We start from the raw sequence: 21,236 nt of genomic DNA, 5'->3' as shown, positions 1-21,236 counted from the left end.
AGCACATCAAAGAGTGACTTGTTGCAGTTGTATAGGACACATCCTTCATCAACTTGCCAGCCAGATCTCTGCCAATAATGGTTGTCTTTTTCCCCTTTATGTCCCTTCTCTCTTCAGAGCTCAAGCTACAGCTGGGCACATTCACACTCACAAATGCTAATTTCAAGGAGTTCTCCTGGACTACAAGAGAGGAAGCTTTTGCACACTTGACAATCAATGTTAGAGATTCCCACATACCTCAGAAGCCTCTGAAGTTGGCAGTCTCAGAGGAGGTTCACGACACCCTCATCTCAGGCATGGTAGATTATTTGGATTATGAGGTTAACATTCAGGGCACAACTACAGATGGGGACCCCGGGCATCCCCTCCTCTCTTTGATGCTGACAGGTATCCTTGCAGAAATAATGGGCGGTTTTGTTTTGCTTCACTTTCTTCATTAGTTCCCCAGCCCCTTTCCCAAATGAAAGAACTTATGAGAAAGAACTTAGAAAATCTCAGCATTTATTCTTTCCAATCAACCAGAAGTATTGAATTGTCTATTGTTAAAAACAGAGGTTGCTGTTAGTATGCATACAGTGATTTATTGTAAACATAAATGCATCCCGGGATGTGTCCAAGCAATCCTACAAGGGAGCCGATCCTAAAATTGGGTCACTTTGTTATTGTTAAAGCCCAATTCAAAGCCCACTGAGACTTACCGACCAAATGCATGTCTACTCAAAAGACCAATTGCGGCCAGGTTTAACTCTCAGATAATTCTGCATTAGGCATGCAACTGAAGTTTTAAAGTATTCCTAGAATCCACAGGTATCCTCATTGATTTGAACGTTGGCCACTTCCCTTGCTTCAGCCAGCCACAATGCATACTCAACTGTGAAAAAAAACCTCTTCTATTCAGTGAAATCTAATTCTTTAGGATTGCTCTGCTAAATGACAAACTTAGATCTATTTGCCCATTTGTTCTGTATCCTGCTTTTCTACTAAAAAGCAGTCCATCAGATTTCCATCTGCCTTCTCTAATTTGGGACCCTATAGAGGGATTAGGACTTGACATCCTAGAATACCTTTGAACAGGCTGGCTAGGAATTCTAGGCATTAACAATCCCAACACATTTGAAGTGCATTAGCCTGCTATATTGAGATTAATGATCATGGAACTTCATGGTAGCATTTACAATACAAGCTTACTGTTGCTACCAAATGAACTCATTTTGGGATTTATGCAATATATTGAATCATAGGCTGGCCAAAGGTCTGGGTTAACACAACATGCTAAGCCACCCAAACCTAGCCAAAAGTAACATAAACAAAACTTTGTGTACAGCCACTACACAAAACCCCTTCTAATTATAGTCAGCAAGCTTGACAGAGGACATAGTGTGCTATTCACATACTCGGTGACCCACAAAGATAGCAAGAGACATGCGTGCATGCACAATAAGTGATTGTTTCATTGCACATTATTATTTTTTATTTACCCCTTCTTTTTTGGGAGACCTGTGGTTTGTATCAAATGGCACACACAACTCTGTCTAACTCAGCACTTCTTACCCCCTCTCCCTTTTTGCAGAAGCATTGCCCCCACTGGAAAACCTCACAGTTTCCAGCATTAATCCATATGGATTTACAGTGTCCTGGACGGCATCAGAGGATGCCTTTGAGAGCTTTCTGGTCATCGTGGTGGATTCTGGCAAACTGCTAGATCCCCAAGAATTCCTTCTGTCTGGAGGCCAGCACCAGTTAACCCTTAGAGGTCTCATAACAGGCATTGGGTATGAAGTCCTTCTTTACGGCTTTGTCCATGGCCGACAAACAAGACCCTTAAGCGTTGTTGCCTTAACAGGTATTTTTGTAAAAAAAAAAAAAAAATGAAACTGGAATGCTCTTCCTCTCTTTCCCATTGTCTTCCTCCTCTAGAAGTTCTCTCATGTCATCTCCATCCAAACGCAACCATGGCTTCCTTCCTCCACCACTTACCAGCCCTTTCACTAACATATCTCCTTTATCATCTCTTTCTCTATTTCCTTCCTGTCTCTCAATGGACCAAAATTTAAAAGAGCAACAGAATGTGGAGATGCATCAAATCATTCAGATACCTTTGTCATCCTAACAAAAGAGAAAAGTCACATTTTATCAGTCCTCAGGTTTAATATATTTATATCTCAACTCCGTCTTTGAAGAAGCAGTTTCTATAGAAAGAAGAAAAAAAAAGAAGATGATATGATCCAGAATGATCAAGCTGATGTTTAGGTTAGCTCCTAGGCTTCTGTACCATTGCATTACATAGCTGGCCAAACATGAAAAGTGGGGATGTACTTCCAAAATTCAGTACTCCATCTTTCAATCAACTTTGAGATCCATCATCATATGATCTTCATTTAGCATTATTGTTTTAAATATAAAACAAGCTCACTTTCATCTAAAGTTGAGCATGACTCAAAAGAAGACTTTACTTTTATGTTGCAGCAGGTGGCAGCACTTGATTGACCTTGTTTCAAAGGAGAATTTACTTTTGGAAAGCTTCATTATACTTCATTATACCATCTCAGTCTGTCTAGTTTAGCACTGTCTTCTCTGATCTGCAACAACTCTTCTATCACAAGGCATTCTCAAGCAACTTGGAGACTGAATATGGGACCTCGAATGCTTCAACACAGAGTCTCAATCCTATAGTTTATTCGACCATCCTACTCAAAGTTAGACTCTGTACACAATAAGAAGCTCCATCAAGGTGGCAATGATTAACCATCACGGGTTGATCTACCATCCTTTGAGTCCAGATGGAGCTTTATTGGATTGGAGGTGCATCCTAGCTGAGGATGCACATATGCATTTATTACTTTCTCAAGCATAAGCACCAAAATCCACACACTTTTGGATTTTGGAGATGGTTGGCATTTCCAAAACTGCAGAACACAGTGCATTGCACAAAGAAATTGGAGCAAACATATCCGTATTAAGGCAATGTATGCATTGATATGCATGTCATTAGGGAAAACAGCATGCAAATATCATATATCTGAAGGAAAAGGTGAACAGGGATCTATTAGGAAATATGATCTGGTTTTGATCTTGGTGTTCATGTGCAGATCAAATTCCTAAAGTGGGAAATCATACAAAAGCAAAATTGACACAGGAACATGCTCTAGCTCAGATTACGGTCTAAGCCAGGTAAGAATTTGCACCTTCAGGATAGTGCCCAGCTTGGAATACAGTTGACTGTTGTGAGTTTGGCAAATGGATATTGTGTACCAGGTTGTTCTGATTTGGGTGCCACTGCTGAGTTGTATAAACAAACGCGATAGAAGTTTACCTGGAAAATGAACTTCCAGTAGCTTATGGTTTTCTACAAGAAACTAACCACCACCACCCCAAAAAAATAACAACAGCAGAAATATAAGTGACTCCGATGAAAGACAGAGAATGAATCAACATCACTCTTACTACCAGCATGTTTAATTTTGCATGGTAGGGGGAAGTGTCATTTTATATATTGGTGCAACTTTGGATTCCATGAAGATTGGCCATGCCACCTACATCTTTGGTTTGGAATGTATCTTTCTATTAATCACTGAATGCCCTTTCCTCCCCACTTTCAAATAGCGGAGTGTTTATTTCCATCCCTTTGGACTTGGGGCTGGAATGTCCACATCCTAAGCTAACTTGATTCTGTTGTTGTTGTTGTTTCATTTTCTTTTTTCTTTTAAAAAAAGGACACTAAAACCCTTCTTTACCATTTCAGAAGCAGAACCTGAAGTGGACCACCTTTTGGTGTCAGATGCTACCCCGCATGGTTTCCGTCTGTCTTGGACAGCAGACGACGGAGCCTTTGACAGTTTTGTTCTTAAAATCAGGGATTCCAACAGGCTTTTAGATCCCCTGGAGTTAATAGTACCAGGTCATCAACGCACCCAAGATATAAAAGGACTGAAAGAAGGCACTGAATATTACGTAGATATCTATGGAGTTATCAGTGGACGGCGGTCCCAGCCTGTAAATACAATTGCTACGACAGGTATCTTGGTCTGGCTCTAGCTTGCCAAAGAAACAATGACACAGCTTGTCTGCGTGCATGCCTGTGTGTGTGTGTTTGTGTTTGCACTTGTGTGTACATGTGTGTTGCATATATTTTTCCAACCAATAATGCTGAGCACAATCCTCAGATAAGCTCTCATATGCAGGCCCGCTGAAGACAATGACAAACATAGAACCATTGAATTGTGGAGTGTTACATGTGTCCCCCCCCTTTTTTTTTTATGGGGGCAAATTGTCCTACTCTCTGACCCAGGAGAATATTTTTCACACCCATCTTCTCTAACTCTATGTGTGCTATGCTTAAGTAGCCAGCTGGAAGCTCTGAAATGGCTCCCATTCTTTTCAACAAGAATTGTGTGTAGGAGACTCTGTTGTATTGTGCTCCTGGTGACTCATAATCCAACTGCTATAGTTCCCTTCTTTCTAAGGTGCCTTTACTTCTTCCTCTCCCTCCCTTTATGACTCTTGACTGAACTGATCTTTCTTCACCTTCTATATTTCAAATGCTTCTAACATCGTTTCCTTTTTCTTCCCTTTATTCAGAATATGGGTGCCAAACGGAATCCTTGTATAGGCCAGGTGGCATACATAGAAGTAACCAATAGTTTAGGAGAACCCCAAGGAATAACTCTGGGGAAAATCCCCCCCCCCAACCCAAAGAGTGTGTTTATTATAACTGTAATCAGTGGTCTTGGAAAACCTATTTCCTGTAGGGGTGGGAAATGGAAATTTTGAAGATGGAATATGGAGAGGTTGGAATCTTGCTAGTTTTGTGCATATCCAACTTCTTCTTTGAAGGTCATCAATGAGTTTGAAATCTGAATTATAGAATTGTACACTGGGGACTTCAGACTCGCTAAGTCTTTTAGGTCCTACTGGTAAAAGAAAATGCAATGCAGGGTCTATAATCTATAATAAGAGGCAATGTAGCCTTCTATAAATACACACAGATTATTCCTCCCTATCTCAATGTCTCTCTTGCCTTGCAAAACATAAAAAGTAACTTGATTTTGGATGACGTTTAGGGTATAGAAGATAACAGGGTGGATAAGAGGAGCTGTATTTTTTCCCAGGTCCAATCTTGAAAATCAGGTGAATTTTTGTTTGGGTCTTAACACTTCAAACTGTGTACTAGATGCTCCACAAAGTGTCCCTGTTCCTATCAAGAGAAAGAGTCTTGCTGCTACTGAGTGAAGGTGAAGGACCCATGATTCTTTGAACGCTGAATTTGAATTCCCAAAAGCCCTCTTCACTGGCCACAGTGGCTGGAACTACTGGAAATTATAGTTGTGCAGTTCCTGGAAGATTGTGGGTTCCCCATTCTGCCATGAACAATTTTAAAAAAATACACAAATAGATGTCAGATTGTCATCTGATCCCCTTATGTAACGTTAAGCCTTCTCTAGTTATGCAAGATCTTCTTCTCCCCTGCCCCCCCCCCATCTCAACTCATACAAAATGTATAGGAAGGCTTCTTAGAAAATCCTATTTTTCATTGTCTTGTTCCCTAATGACAAAGTCTTAGCTGGCCTTTTCCAGAGAAGATTGAGGAGCCCAGAAATCCGTCTAAGTCTGAATTGATAGTAGAAGAAAGCCCATTAAAATTCTTGACAAATAGATCCGTTAAGTAAACACACATAACTCCCAGGAGAGATAAACATAATTAGCTTTTTAATTTAGTGCCTTCTGGTTTCCTAAGACTTTTATGTATTTATTTATTTTAATTTTTTTGGCCATTTCCCCTGCTTCTTTGATAGTAAAAAATGCTTTGTGAAGTCAAAGAAGGAAGGTTGAGACTGGATTTTATTTTGTTGAAAACTTACCAAAGATAAACTTTTATCCCTGAGTCGTCGTTACAAGATGGGCAGTAAAAAAATATGACAAATAAATAATAAAAAAATAAATTCTTGTGAAAGTATGGGAAGATGGCAAGAAGGAAGAAAAAGCTGAGCTATCAAATAACTCCCTCCCCACAGAGATATTTCTTTGCTATTACAAATATGGATATACCAGATGTGAAATTTGCAGTGGTGCATCACGACTCACCAGACAGACCAACAAATAGCATCAAAAAGTTCAGTCCTGCCCTCTGATTTATAGTCTGATAGGAAACAGCACAAAGGGAAAAAAAGATGAAGAGGGTAGGGGAAATCTAAGAATATTCAGGCATCATGTTTTTAACATTTCTGAGTCCCTAAAATGTACGGTCATGGTGATTAAGCTCTCTCTGTACCTAGGGGGTGACATAATGTCCGAAACGGAGATTATTCATTGTCCAAAATAGAGATTGTTCATTTTTCTGCAGTATTTATTTCCCCCTGGTATTTTCCCTGCCAGAAAGTTTACTATCAAAATTAAAAGCTTGGCTGTCAAGAGAATTGTTTGCAAACAGCAACAAAGGCCTTTCTTTTATGAAACTTTCCATTCTAGTCATAACACTGGATCGAATCTTCCCTGTAGCTGATGTTTCCAAAACTTTATCTGTGCGTTTTCCCCAGCCCACCAAGCTGCTGAAAGTGTGTGTTAACTCCTTTTCTTTGTTTCTGTTCCTGTCACTCTCTGTGAATAGCAGTGGCATCGCCGAAGGAAATTGCTTTCTCAGAAATAACTGAAAAGTCAGCGGTGGTTAGTTGGAAGACTCCACTGACACGGGTCGACAGCTTCCGAATTTCCTACACTCCAATAACTGGAGGTGAGAAACAGGGTTGGCTGCCTACATTGGCCGATCATATATCCTAGTTTGAAGTACATGTTGGTTGAACCAACTACAGAACCAAGCACATTGAAAGAAGCAGCTTGCCAAAAGCTAAGACCTTAAAGAACATTGTGCACAAGGAAGTGTGTACGATTGTCAAAGGCACAACATATTTGAAACACTTCTTTGCAAACAGATCTTGGGGGAAAAGAATATGCCATGTGTGTAAATCGAGAAAAATGCATTCGAGCATTTTTGAATGACGTTGGTGGTTGGTTCTGTTCTTAAGATGTAAGCTCACACACAACTGAAAGGATGGGAAAATAACAACAACAACAATAACAACCCTCTGCGAAAGCCCAAACTGACAGTTTTGTTCATCCTCCATTCCAGATGGCCTTAAATCTGTGTCAGTTGATGGAAGCAAGAGTAAAATCAAGCTTGTAGAGCTGATCCCTGGGATACAATATATTGTCAATGTTGTTGCTGTCAAAGGGTTTGAGGAAAGTGACCCCATCTCTGGATCTCTGACTACAGGTATGCACAGGGAGGAAATTACTGTGATTGATCCACCGGGAGGTAGGGAACCGTTGCAAAGCAAAAGAGGTCCAGAGGAAAAAAAAACTCCAGCATGAAATGTCTCTGAATTCACCTCTAGATAAGATTTAAACCTGAGCTGGATGAGACTTGCCTCTACTTTGAAGCATGGCACAGTTAACCTGATTATAGAATTAACTGAATGTATGGGTTTGCACTCATCAATAAAGTCTAGCTATGTGGTTGCTAAGAGTCAACAGCAACCTGATGGCACATAATCAATCAATCAATCAGTCGATCAGCCAGTTTACACCATGCATTTAATTGTGATCTAATCAAAGAGTTGGGTGCAGACAATTTGTAAGCTACAGAACAAAACAAAAATCTAACCAAGTTTAATGTCAAGCTTAGCGTGTTGTGTAAACACAACTGCTAGATTTGTAACTGACCTGGTGAAACATATAGTGTTGGGTTGGAGACAGGCAGAAAAACACAGAACTCACTGGGGTCAAAGTTCAACTCTTTTAATTTCTGTCCCTTTGCACAGGGCCTACTTTCTGAGAGTGGGCAGAAAAGCAGATGTGGAATGGTTTAATTAATGAGCTGAGCCGTTCCCTTGGCAATGAGGCAATAATTCAATTCATTGCCAGACTGATTCAGCCTGAATCAGACAAGATTTCATGAGTTTTAATGCAAAGTATGACAGCTCCTTTGATTAAGCACCAAGGAGGCTGAGAGATGATGAAAAGTTGCCATTGATTTTTTGCCTTCTGTTCAACCCTTCCCACACCATCTCCAATCTCTGTTTTGTTTTCTCCAAGAAATGGCTGGGGTTTAGAAAGACAAACAGGGGAGCTGTCAACAAAGGCAGACTGATGAGTTCAAGCTGAACTCTTTAAGCCAAGGGCCTCTCTTTATGACAGAATATAATCCATGCTGCTTTGTTTCAACATGTTTTTTAAAGCCACCCATCCACTGTGGCCTCCTATTCTAGTGGAATTCATCATTCCTCTATTTTTGACTTGGGCTGCATGCCCGCACACTGCATCTTCTTGAACTTCACACATTCTAGGGCAGCCAAAAGAAATTGGAGGGACTAAGTGGGTCCCTCTATCTTCTTTAGTGGAAATTTGGCCACTGTCAATTGGATGGCAATCAAATGAATCAGCCTGTTAGTTAATCAACTAACCATTTCAGCTTATTCTGGACAAAGGAGTAAAGACTAAGTTTGGAGTATGTCTCAGAAGAATTTCTCTGTTAATTTGTCTATCTTCTTATAAATAACTTTCAGAAAGCTTCATGTTCAACTGAAAGGCAGGACTGATTTCCAGATGTTTTCAAAATGAGACCAGTTCTAGGCCTATATCCAGATTTATAATTGCCAGTGTTTTACAAAGCTGCTGTCAAATTAAAAATGGATATATTAAGAAAAATGCACGCCCCAGAATGCATACATTAGGGAAAATATTTGAGAAAAAACATTGTATTTAGTGGAAAATGCTTGCATAGTTTAAGAAACACGTGGACAGAAAATCCGTATGTGCAAGATAAATGTGCCTATTAAAAACTTCTACAAACTGATGTTGAAATGGGTCAAATGTGCCCTTATTTGGGGAAAGGAGAAAAAGAAATAAATCTGAAATTTAACATTCACCCAACCTGGCTTCAAATAAGCCTTCAGAAGATGGCAACTTTAATGCAGTTGTAGTAGGAAGCTTGCCAATTTAATCAGCAAAAGTAGAACTGAGATGGGCTATTTATTTAGCCTACGTTCCGTCTCATGCTATTTTCCAAACTCCTGCTCTTATACTGGGCTCCTACATTTCTTTCCCCCCACCACCCCGAACTTGAGCAAAGAACAAAGAATGGCAGTGGGAAATTTAGATTAGAAAATTGTGGACAGGACTGAGTGAAATGCCTTCCCTCTGCATCAAAGCAACAATATAGGCTCAAAAAAGAAACAAAGAGAATCTTACAGGTCATATTGGCCATCTCACTTACAGTAGCGATGAGTGCATCATTGGGAGACTTGAAAGAGGGCAGGGTTTCTCAACCAGGGTTCCGTGGCACCCTAGGGTTCCATGAGAGGTCACTAGGGGTTGCCCGGGTGATCACAACTTACTGTAAAAAATTATTTCAAATTCAGGCAACTTCACACTAAAGAGGTAAGTTCCATTCTTTATTTTTAGTTTAAGAACACTGTTAATGCATACATACATGCCTACCCATGAAACGAACATAATAATTTTGCAACTTCTGGCCTATCTTTGAGCCTGAATGTGCAGGGGGTCCTTCCCCGAGGCCTGAAAAACATTTCAAGGGTTCCTCCAGGGTCAGAAGGTTGAGAAAGGCTGGGCTATGGATAGATTGTCATAGAGAAAATCTATCTACGTGGTCGCTAGGTCTCGAAAATGACTTGACGACACATAATCAATAATATTGGTCACATTGGCCCCAGTGCTCTGCATGCATCCAAGAGTTTATTGATTGACAATGTTTGTCCAATCCGCTGAAGAATCTGTGCATTGGGGTCATAACTGGCAGCCGTGTGCTCAACCAGGAAGTTCTTATTTATTGTAGCAATGTCACTCGGTCTCTTTTTCTAGAATTGGATAGTCCATCTGAGCTGGGAGTAGTGAACATCACAGATTCCAAAGCCTTAGCTATTTGGCAACCAGCCCTTGCTGCAGTGGATGAATACTTGATTTCCTACATTACAGAGGGAGGTAAGTTTTGATTGCTCTGGAGCAAGGCTGTAGCCATTCCAAGTTGCCCGGCCACTCTGTGGTACCCAGTGAATGCGGTGCCCCATAAAAAGTGAGGATCAAATTGAAGCCAGTTCAGTGGCCTGCTAAGGTAAAGGTAAAGGTTTCCCTTGACGTAAAGTCCAGTCGTGTCCGACTCTAGGGGGCGGTGGTCATCTCCGTTTCAAAGCCGAAGAGCCGGCGTTTGTCCGAAGACACTTCCTCCGTGGTCATGTGGCCAGCATGATGACACGGAACGCCGTTACCTTCCCGCCGAAGCGGTACCTATTGATCTACTCACATTTGCATGTTTTCGAACTGCTAGGTGAGCAGGAGCTGGGACTAGCAACGGGAGCTCACCCCGCCGCGCGGTTTCGAACCGCCGACCTTCCGATCGACAGCTCAGCGGTTTAACCCGCAGCGCCACTGCGTCCCTTCAGCGGCCTGCTAGAACCACTGAAATGAAGCAGAGCTTATAACACAGCTGAGAAGCTGGCCCAGAAAAAGAAAAGTATCTTAGAAATAGCTTCAGTGAGCATGTCAGAGAAACACAGGTTGTGGATCTTACACACTCAGCCCACCCAAGCATAAAGAGTCACACGCTTAGACAGGTTAGGTTAAGATAAGTAAAATGATTTCTTACTGATTTTATTTGTTGCTTCTGTTACATCCATCTTGGCGGAAAAGATGAAGTTCCTTTGCTCTTCTTTTCTTTCTAAATACTTAGTTTTGCCCTGAACTCAGCCCTACAGCTGCCAAGAGCTGTGTGGAAGAAAGGGGAATTCCAGCATGGAATTTGTCAGCATCCACAACCACAGCAGAATGCATGCCTCTTAGAATAAGCAAAGCAGGAGGAACAATTCACACTTTGCTCATTTATCAAATATTTGTCTTTCTTGGTCATTTAGAGACAGAGGTGATGCAGACTGTGTCTGGCAACACAGTGGAATATGATCTCCTTGGCCTTCGACCAGCTACTGAATATATCCTCAGGATTCAAGCCATCAAAGGCCTGCAGAAAAGCAGGATCCTCTCTACCAAATTCACTACAGGTAACTGGCTGGGCTTTGTCCCATTTACTAAATTCCAGAGATCCCTGTGGTTGGATCAAGTTATGACATCTAATCCAGTTGTCTGTGTCCCACATTAGCCTACCATTCAGGAAGCTCCTTGGTGAGTAAAAGAAGATCTAAATGGAATGCAGACACTTTCAGGAAGCCCAAAAGCTTCAGATCTTCTGAATGGAAACTTCCTAGAATGCTTGCAAAACCCACCCTAAGTTTAATTAGGAAGGAAGCATTACATGAAGATTGCAGTGTGTGGTCAGGCATTGTCTTCTACTTTAGAACCTCTCCTCAACTTGGGAAGCGGGGGGAGCCTCCTTCTAGCAAGACCCTAGCACATTAGTAAAACCCCCAGGAAGCAGCACTTGCCACAGCATCTCTACTTCACCAAATCTTGATGACATGTTTGCGGCTAGATTTGTACTGATGGCGCTCCATCGATCTGACTCCAGTAACCCATCTCACAAAATTAGGTCTTGATGCTCCAAAAGCCCTGGCTGCTTCTGACATCCAGTTTGAGACGGCCTTGCTCACGTGGAAGCCACCCCAGGCCTCTGTCACAGGCTACCTCCTGATCTATGAATCCGCTGATGGCAAAGTCAAGGTAAGAGTCTAGGCAATGACACTTCCATAATGCTGCGGAGAAAAACTGCATGGATGCAGTCAGTGGAAGTTAAGCTCAACTATATTTTAGAAGGGCTAGTAAGAAGTTATGATCTGCTGGAAAACAGCCCATCTGTCGATTCAATGCAGTCATCTTCACAGGGGTGGATCTGTGTATTTGATTTGCTCCAAGCATGCCATGCTTATTAGTGACTATATTGGGCATTCCAGAGGCAATTTAGACATGGGGGATGCATGCAAAATGTTTGGGCAAGCACTGTTCCAGTTTCAAAGCTAGGATGAAGCAAGGCTGGGGAAAAACTACAACCTTGATTTCACCAGTCTTTGAAACTGTTTTCTTAAAGTAGTATGAATGCCCAACTCCATCCCTTCATGGCCTTCTACTTTTAATTCTCCTGCAGGAAGTGGTCCTGGGGCCTGAGTCCACTTCTTACGGCTTGGTGGATCTGAGCTCATCCACTCCATACACAGCAAAGCTGCAGGCGCTGCACCAAACTCTAAAGAGCAACTTCATTCAAGCCACGTTCACCACAAGTAAGGGATATGCAGTTCCAAAGAAACTCCTATCCATATTCTTCTCAATGCAGTTCATACAGGTGGCTTCGCGGGGAACATGCAGAGCTTCCTATAGAGGGCAACTCTGTTTGACCGTATCCTTTTTGTGGGGAAGAGGGGTAAATTGAAAGCAAAAAGGAAGAAGAGATATTTAAAAAGGATGAAATGAGATGAAATTGCTTTTTAAAAAAACATTGACAGGATGTGAATGAGAGGAGTGTGACATCATAAAATTCCTTCTTTTCTACAACTGCTGTGTTTTATAGGAATTTTGTGCCTGTGGGAAATATAGACAGACATTATGCAATGCAATTCTTCCCATTTCCCCATTGGGATAGACCTGGAATGATATATCAATGTCAGCAAAAGGACAGAGAAGCATAACTTATGAAAAGCCAGATGATGCTTGGAGGGGAGTCGTAGAAACAAAAATAGTTGGGAGAGACAGAACCCCATTCCACACCCACGTGTTTTACTGCAGTCCCCATGTCTAGCTGTCTAAGAGGGAAAAAAAACCTCACACCATAATGGTACTAATGCAAAAAAATTGTGAAGGGAGCAGAGCTGCATTGAGGAGGAAGAGGAGGAGGATGACAATGGTGGTGGTGGTGGTGGTGGTGATGATGGCAATGTTGATGGTGATGATGGTGATGATGGCAATGTTGATGGTGATGATGGTGATGATGGTGATGATGGCAATGTTGATGGTGATGATGATGATGATGGCAATGTTGATGGTGATGATGGTGATGATGGTGATGATGGCAATGTTGATGGTGATGTTGGTGATGGTGATGGTGATGATGGTAATGGTGATGATGATGGTGATTTGCAACATGCCCTAACTTTCCTTACCTTCTCTGCAGCTGGACTTCGCTATCCTTACCCCAAAGACTGCTCCCAAGCTCTGCTGAATGGAGAACTTGCTTCCGGACTCCATACAGTTTATCTCAATGGCAACCAGTCTCAGCCTGCTGAAGTGTACTGCGACATGAGTTCTGATGGAGGCGGATGGATTGTACCTATTTCTCTTTTTGCCTTTTCTTCCCTTCTTAAAGTTTCTGTGATTTGCATCAGTGCATGGAGAACCTACGAAATGGCAGAAGCTTCTCCCATGCTTCAGAGGAACCCCTGCTATTCCTTAATTGCTTTAAATGCTGTATAAATGAAGCCTGCAGAGTAGAGGGTTTATGTAGGACTGGATTTTCTGCTCAACACTGGGCCAGGAGGGTTCTCTGGCAAGCTGGCCAATAAATTTGGGTGTGCTTTCCCTCTGTTTCCCATGCAAATAAGTCTTAGTTGCATGACCTAATGAAATTATGTACCTATTTTGTAAGAGCACCCTCGGGTGCTCTACTTGCTGGCAGTTTCAAGGAGTCCCCTTAGCAACACGGCCAGTGACTTTGTGCTTGGAACCTGTTTTCCATGCAAGAAAGTCTTTGTTCAGTTTTTGGGATCCTGAAGTAGAAATGCTGGAAATGATCCCTGTCTGCATGCCCAGGGATGCCCTGCCCCCATTCCACATAGAAAAGGGTGGGGAATGTGGGACCTTTTTTCCAGATGTGGTTGGACTCCAACTCCTATCAACCCCAATCATTGTGGTCAATGCTCAGGGATTATGGGGTTTATAGTCCCACAATATGAAGATTTCCATTCCTGGAGAGTTGAAGTAATGAGTTAACTCTGGGAATGAAGTGATGAGTTAACTCTGGGCATGATGGGTTCTTTCTATGAACATTTCCTGGTAAGCTTCCTATAGGGTTGGAAGGGGATTTAGCATGGGGAAAGTCTTCCTCTGATCCACAGTATCTCCAGTTAAAGGAAAGTATCTTGCATGTCTTCCCCAATCACCCCCAAGGCTTTAGAGAGCAAACCATATTAGGGAAGGATAAGGAACTTGTCCTGTTCAGACATTACAATCCTCTAAAATGACCATGCTTTCACTGGGATTTCCACAGGTGTTTTTGAGAAGGCAGAATGGTAAAGTAGACTTCTACAGGAATTGGAGGAGTTATGAAAGTGGTTTTGGAGATCCCAACAATGAATTCTGGCTAGGTAGGTGGCTACGAAGTTTATTTAATTAACCAAGATCTGTTTGTTCCTCTAAATGAGTATAGAGGCCTTCCAACTGCTGTGCACTTCACTAGAAGGGTAGCATCCATAAGATTTCCCACCACAATGTCACTTCTCCCAGGCTTACTTGTGCTAGGTTAAGCTTTCCAGATATGTTTCCAAAGTAACAGTGCCAGGCTTTTCAACTGGGGGTGGGGTGGGGGGCAGATACCTCAGTCTACAATTTCACTAATCTCTGACCTATGGCTATGCAGATAAGAATCCATAACACACAAAGTCCAAAACATTGGTGGGGCCCATATAAATGGGGAAAAAAATCAGTTGGTCTCTCTGAACCAACTATGATGAAGATCAGTGGACAGAGATGTGACATTTGTTAAATGTCATGTGCTACAACTTAAACACAAAAATTATGCCACGGTTTTTCATGCATTTCATCGATGGAGGTAGGGAAAATCAGTACATCCTTATGTAGCTTTTGAATTTTTTATAAACTCTCTGATATTTGAATGTTTGAATTCAAATGTGTTTCCCTAAAACCCTTTAAGGGTTGAAGACAAGTGACATGAAGATGACCAGCAGACAATCCACCCGTTTATCTGACTGCTCTTGTTTTTGAAGGTCTGGAGAAGCTGCACAAAATCACTTCCCAAGGCCAGTATGAGCTGCGGGTGGATCTGCGTGATCACGGAGAGACCGCTTATGCTCTCTACAATAAGTTTACTGTGGGTGATGCCAAGACACGCTATCGGATGAAAGTAGAAGGTTACAGTGGCACTGCAGGTAGATCCGTTTGTTAGTTTGGGGAAAAGAAGGATCAGCAGCTATTTCTCTCTCTCGTTCTGAAAATCAAGTGTTCCATGACCTCACTGTAGTAATAATCACCATAATTTATTTATTTTATTTGTTTATCATATTTTTATCACCACCCATCTCCCCCACATGGGGGACCCTGGGCGTTACACAGTAAAAACAATTTAAAATTCAATAAAGTTATAAATAATACCAATATTCAATAAATATAAAATACAATAACATTCAAATAAGGGCAGATCAAATGCAGCCCATTAAGGGATAAGGCTGGTCCCTGCAGGGCTAGGGAACTAGCCAGCCCCAAGAATGGCTCTTCCTGTCCCCACTCCAAGCATGTATGTATACAATAAGTGTATGACTGTTGTTTATGCCCTGCCTTTATCTCAAATGTAGGCTAATTGTTAAGAATTACATTATGGATGATCAATAATTAATGCTATGAACAATTCATAATTAGAGAGTCGTAAGTGTATATAATTAACATTTCTAATTTGCCATTCAATTCACAGCCAGTTTGATTTAAACTGTCCCATCAGTTTTATTTAAATAGTAAATTCCAACAATCAAATCCATTCAACAAAGGTTTGTAGGCCCACTGAGAAAAGTCCATTGGTTCTCTGAATCAATTCTAGGCACCCCATTTGATTTCATACCTCTCAGACCAATCTGACAAACCAATTTTATCTATCTATCTATTTGTTTGTTTGTTTGCTTAATTTGTCCCCACCCATCTCCTCCCATCTCTGGGTGGTTTACAATAACTGATTAAAACAACAACCGTGCAATAAAAATAGAATATGCAAATATAAATCAATCTAATAAATAAATATAAATAGGCATAGAAAAGTAAAAAAACCTGCAGCACATATTGTCCTAGTGATTTTAACTGAAGATACTCAAGGAGAAGACAGTGATCACTGATCACTTGTAAGGATCTCTGTACAACAATGGTTACTCCAAGTTGAATTCAAATTCAGTTTGTTTCCTTTGGATATAAGCTTCATCACCTTAAGGGTTATCCTTTGAGGAATGGTCTTTCTTCTTCCCCCACCACCAAAAACTCAAGTGTGTCAAAAAAATGATTGAAGAACTTCTCCCATCTCCTCTTCCCATCTTACAGGTGATTCAATGAGCTACCATAATAAACTACCATTCTCCACTTTTGACAAGGACAGTGACTCAGCCATCACAAACTGTGCCTTATCATACAAGGGGGCATTCTGGTACAAAAACTGTCATCGAGTCAACCTTATGGGTCGGTATGGGGACAACAGCCACAGCCAGGTAAGTAGTTCTCGGTTGGTCAGTTGCATCCATTGCTGTTATTTTTTAATTCAGCCATTTTTTACACAGCTGTCCTGGAGCTTCTCAAAGCAGCGGTCAAACTCAATAGGAGCATATCCGTCCACGTGGCAGAGTGGCGAAGGTGTCAGACTTGGCACCAGCCATTCTTCCTCAGCCCAGCCTATTTCACAGCACTGATGTTGGGGTGACAAAATGAAGGGAGAGACCCCTAGTGGAAACAAATTCATACTTTGTGGACCAATGAATGAGTTAGGGTGCAAATATCCTTTGCATCCTGCAACCCTTCTGATGGTGCACTGTTGTTCTCTGCTCCAAAAAATATGTACCAAGAAACAAGGACATATAAGGAAGCTGCTTCCTGAAAGGGAATACATTAGTGAAAATTGTACACACGTCTGGAGAAACGAGGGTCAAAATGGGTACAAATATGTTGGAAGCTGGTTTCCCACCATGCTCCTAATCTATCTTACCATCCCTTCCCCTCACTTTATGTCATCGCTTGTATTTTGTAGGGAGTCAACTGGTTCCACTGGAAAGGTCACGAGCATTCTATTCAGTTTGCAGAGATGAAGATCAGGCCCTACAGTTTTAGGAATTTTGAAGGGAGGCGGAAGAGAGGATAAAAGACCTCCTCTGGGACTGGCAGAGAAAACAGAGGACAAAAGCGTGGAAAAATAGGATTTCTCCCCCAGAAAATTGAGAGGGGAGATTGGTGATGAAGCTGGGAATGTGTACCAAAGCACCAGTGTTGTGTGAGCTGACTCTGGCTCCTTTGACCAGTTTCTATTTTTTGTGGGGTGGGGTGGGGTGGGGTGGGGGGGAGGGGTGGGAAAGCCTTATTCAAAACGTAGCATGCTCAGTGGAGCATTCTTTTTCTTGTCCATAGCTGGCTTTCTTTGCACCAAAGAAGACAATCTCGGGCAGGGGGAAGTGGGGATATATTTCTATACAGGCCTTTTTTTCTCAATGGGCTTTTGTTGACTTGAATCTTTTGTTGGTGGCTCAGAGGAACAGTAGCTGAGGCTGGGGAAATGGGAGGATTTCCTTTTTTTCTTGCTTAACAAACCAGCCACAAATGTTTTCACACAAACAGGCAAAAAAACCATGTTCAGGTCCATTACAAACCATTAACTCACCCTCTGGAATCTCTCTTCACCTCTATCTATCTATCTATCTATCATCTATCTGTCCATTCATCCATCCATTTCTCAGTACCATGAAGAAAAGAGGGTGTGGAAGTAAACAGTTCAGCCTAAAAATTAATATTATTAATATAATTGAAAAAGGAAGATTATAATAATAAGCTAAATTTGTGTCATCTTTTTTTAATAGAAGCCCATGCTTTCTGAAACACAGCAGGACAGTGTCTGATTGTATTTTTTTTTAATAAATAAATAAAAGCACAAGTTTACTTTTACAGAAATTTCGGTTTTTTTTCTCCAGTGCGGTACCCTTTGTGTACAAAGCCAAGATTGTGTTTGAATGTGAATGCAGTTGAATGTGTGTGTGTGTGTGCGCTAAATGAGTAGGTTTAATTCAAATCACTGATTTCACTCCAAATTGAGTTGATTCAGATTTCTGAATGAAATCACCAAAACCAATCGAGCAGTTCAGATCATTAACTCGTCCTGCTGAAGAAAAAGAAAAAGTCTGTTGGACTGGGAGAGATTCACCTGAAGTATCTATGGATCCATTAACCAGCTCAGATTTTGGATCATCTTGTAGATCTATCTGAGAAGTCATTCAGTGGTAGAATACATACAGCTTCTAGTCTGTGGATTGTTCCGGTTTGAAGTCCTAGCAGGAGAACAGAAGATGTTGCCAATCAAGGCACAAGCATTGCTTGGAGAGATTGTCTATAGTCTTCATGTGATGTAAAGAGTAGCTTCAGGTGCAACACAAACCTTGCTGGACATGCCCTGCCTTTAGCATCTATAAAACTGCCCCTCTTTTGAGCAACTTACTATATGGATCTCCAGCACTGATAGCCTATGTTGAGTCTATCTACGGTATGAAGGTGATTCCTCCTGGTTCTCTGGCTGTGTTGGCTTCCATGAAATGGACCATTTCTAAGAGAAATTTTACACTTCCCTTTAAACACAGAGAGAGAGAGAGAGCAACAACTCTACTTTTCTCCTGGGGAGTGGCTTCTTCTACTTCTGTGATTTTTCTTTCTTTCATTTGCCTGTCTTTAATGAAACAGAGCAAAGAAAAATAGGGGGTAGGGGTGGGATAAAGAAACAGAAGAAAAAGCAGATTTTTTTAAAAAAAAATGTACTGCCATTTGGAAGAAGTTGGGCTATTTCCACTGTTCAGAGTGTTCGTTGTCTTTCTCTCTCTCTGCCTTTTCAACATTTCTTTGTAACAGGAGGCGGCAGTCGAGAACCACTTTGGTGGACAAAGAAATGAGGCAGGCAGCACAGTCAGATGTCCACCAATTCAGAGTCCCCCTTTTGGGGGAGATGGGCAGTAACAAAATTTTAATAATAAATAAATAAATTATTTGGCTTCTTGGCGTTATCTGAAAACTGTAGCCTTCCTTGCAGGCCACAGTATGGCACAGCCCGTTCTAAAGTTTCCCAGTTTTCATCTCATACCCTAAAACAGCCTCTACCCTTGCTGAAATCTTACGGGAAGAACAATGACATGGTGGGTGAAACTGTGATGGATATGGTTAACCATAATGAAAACAATGGGTGAGCTGATTTAAACAACAGGAAGCTGGGCAGGAAGGAGGGGAAAGAAGAAGCATTATGAATTATGAACCATCTGAATGACTAGTGCCCTAGAATGAAGGATAACTTAAGACATCTTTTTCCAGGAGTGTTGGGACTACAACACCCAAGAGTAAGCAATTTAGGGCTAGGGTTTGAAATTTTGGAGTACAGAGGCTGATCTCATCCTTTGAGTGGGCTGTTAGATGGGATTATGGCAGCAGCATGAGCAGGATCTGGGGTAAAACCAAAGAGGATATGATGTTTTTTATCTTTTATTAAATAAGTATCTCATGGCTATAAAGGTAGAGGTTTCATCATCCTAACGAAGAGATAAATATTTCATCATTTTTCCCTTCTGTCACATTAGCGTTTACAATTTGTTGACAGCTCTGAGGCCGGCAGCCAACGTTTTCCTGGCTAGCAGCTCCAGATTGGACTGCTCTGATCAAGGCTGCAGAAGTTTATATATATATATATATACATATATAAGCCCTTACAGCAACAGAAAGCTTTGTTCTGAACCCATATGGCAAGGGCGTGAATTGTAAAACAAGCAAAGAAAGAAAGGAAAACAATGAATGCGGGCAAAAACTGAATGGTTAGGTTTGCATCCTTAGGCAAAGCTATGGTGAGTAATGAATCACGCACTTGATTTCCGCCAAGTCCCATGTTCTGAACTTGCCCTCACTACCTCTCCTTGTATGACTGCATGAAATGCTACATAAGCACTGGTTTCCAGGAATGCATCTGGTGGAAAAAAATATTGCTCAGAGGCAATTCTGAGTTTTCACCTCAGCAGATCAGCTAAAGAGAAGAAGCAGGAAGTTTTGGTCAGACATTTCAAGTTGCCTATGCAGATGTGTAGCAATGCCCATCTTTGCATGGTGGGTGAATGCACATTGGCAGGAGAAATGGCACTTTAGAAATATCCGATTGTAGCCAAAAAGCTGCCACCTGGAGAGCTTGGTGTCCAAGACGTCATTAACTGGTGCTACCAGAATGCTGAGGCTGGTTTCTGAAAATTCCAGAATTTGATTTTCTGTAAGTCGTCTGGTTTGTCTGTCTGTTTTTCCACAAACACTCTCTTCCACTCTGCCAATGTTCAGCTGCTTTCCATAGTTTTCCTACAACCCTTTTAAAAAGATCTCTATCATCTGTTAGCAAATGTAGTTTCTAGTCAGGTTCATCCACTTTTTGAAGCATGATCCCCTGGGCACACAACTCACTACTTCAGTGGCACCCTTGTTGCAAGCAAGACAGAGGACTCTCCGATGGTTCCATCTTCCACTGAAGTTTTTAGGAAGGAACTGGACAGAAGGTCCCCCCAACCCCACTTACAGGTCAGTTCAGAGATAGAGCCACACAGTAAACTAGGACAAAATGGGGTTGGCTTGTTGGTGGTTCAGCATGTTGTAGAAATCCATCCATAGGCGTGCAATGTGGAGAGGACTAGGACATCCCATTAAGTCAGACTATGATGTGTTTTTCCTGGCACTGAATGTTATGTGAACACAGGTACTCTATTTTGTTAACCCAGGTACGTTTCAGGGGTTCTGCCGACTCAGTTTCCATGTGCGCAGAGGGGAAAATCTGATAGAATTCACTTTTTTCTGGGTTTTTGACACCTTCTCATCACATGTAACCCTAGATTGATATTTTTGTGGCACAGCGATAATGAAATTGACAAGCTGGAGTAGCTAAGCTCAATGCAAAGCAAACCAATCATAATGAGTTAGGGGAGAACATAGCTCACTTAACTGGTGAAGTAGATGTGTGTTGAGGGAACTCTTTCCTTCCATGCAGAAAAAAAAAGATTGTGGAGTTTCCAGTCCCCTACAAGGTTAAATGAAGTAGGAAGCAAGCCTGTCAGCATCTCTCAGCCCTTTTGGCAGCCTTAGAGATTCAGGATATGACAGATAGAGAGAAAGAAAGAAAAGACATAATAAGTCATATGATTGCTTGTTGATTACTTCACGGGTTATGATTTATTTCAGTTCCTCAGGCCAACAAAGCAGATTGCATCAGATCAATAAATAACAAAAGTTGTTTGGACTTCAACTCCTGGGATTCCCCA

The 21,236-nt window shown here is 41.5% G+C and overlaps 1 protein-coding gene across 2 annotated transcripts in view; it reads left to right on the top strand.

Annotated features, from left to right (window-relative positions):
- Positions 1 to 17,856, top strand: part of TNC (tenascin C) — a 37,583-nt gene extending 19,727 nt beyond the window's left edge. The window contains exons 12-24 of one of the 2 annotated variants that reach the window (XM_063316456.1): positions 1,571 to 1,843; positions 3,743 to 4,015; positions 6,605 to 6,727; positions 7,124 to 7,267; positions 9,874 to 9,993; positions 10,920 to 11,063; positions 11,549 to 11,679; positions 12,101 to 12,233; positions 13,121 to 13,272; positions 14,213 to 14,309; positions 14,949 to 15,110; positions 16,261 to 16,424; positions 16,958 to 17,856. In XM_063316456.1, the coding sequence (XP_063172526.1) occupies positions 1,571 to 1,843; positions 3,743 to 4,015; positions 6,605 to 6,727; positions 7,124 to 7,267; positions 9,874 to 9,993; positions 10,920 to 11,063; positions 11,549 to 11,679; positions 12,101 to 12,233; positions 13,121 to 13,272; positions 14,213 to 14,309; positions 14,949 to 15,110; positions 16,261 to 16,424; positions 16,958 to 17,068 (2,027 nt within the window). In that variant the 3' untranslated portion in view covers positions 17,069 to 17,856. The remainder of the gene's footprint in view (positions 1 to 1,570; positions 1,844 to 3,742; positions 4,016 to 6,604; positions 6,728 to 7,123; positions 7,268 to 9,873; positions 9,994 to 10,919; positions 11,064 to 11,548; positions 11,680 to 12,100; positions 12,234 to 13,120; positions 13,273 to 14,212; positions 14,310 to 14,948; positions 15,111 to 16,260; positions 16,425 to 16,957) is intronic. The other variant, XM_063316455.1, reaches the window with a different exon arrangement.
- The last annotated feature ends 3,380 nt before the right edge of the window (positions 17,857 to 21,236 follow it).

The sequence above is a fragment of the Candoia aspera genome, chromosome 16, assembly GCF_035149785.1.
Source record: "Candoia aspera isolate rCanAsp1 chromosome 16, rCanAsp1.hap2, whole genome shotgun sequence".
NCBI classification, from domain to species: Eukaryota; Metazoa; Chordata; class Lepidosauria; order Squamata; family Boidae; genus Candoia; species Candoia aspera.
The sequence above is the reverse complement of the archived record's forward strand: the minus strand, read 5'-3'. Positions and strand labels throughout refer to the sequence as shown.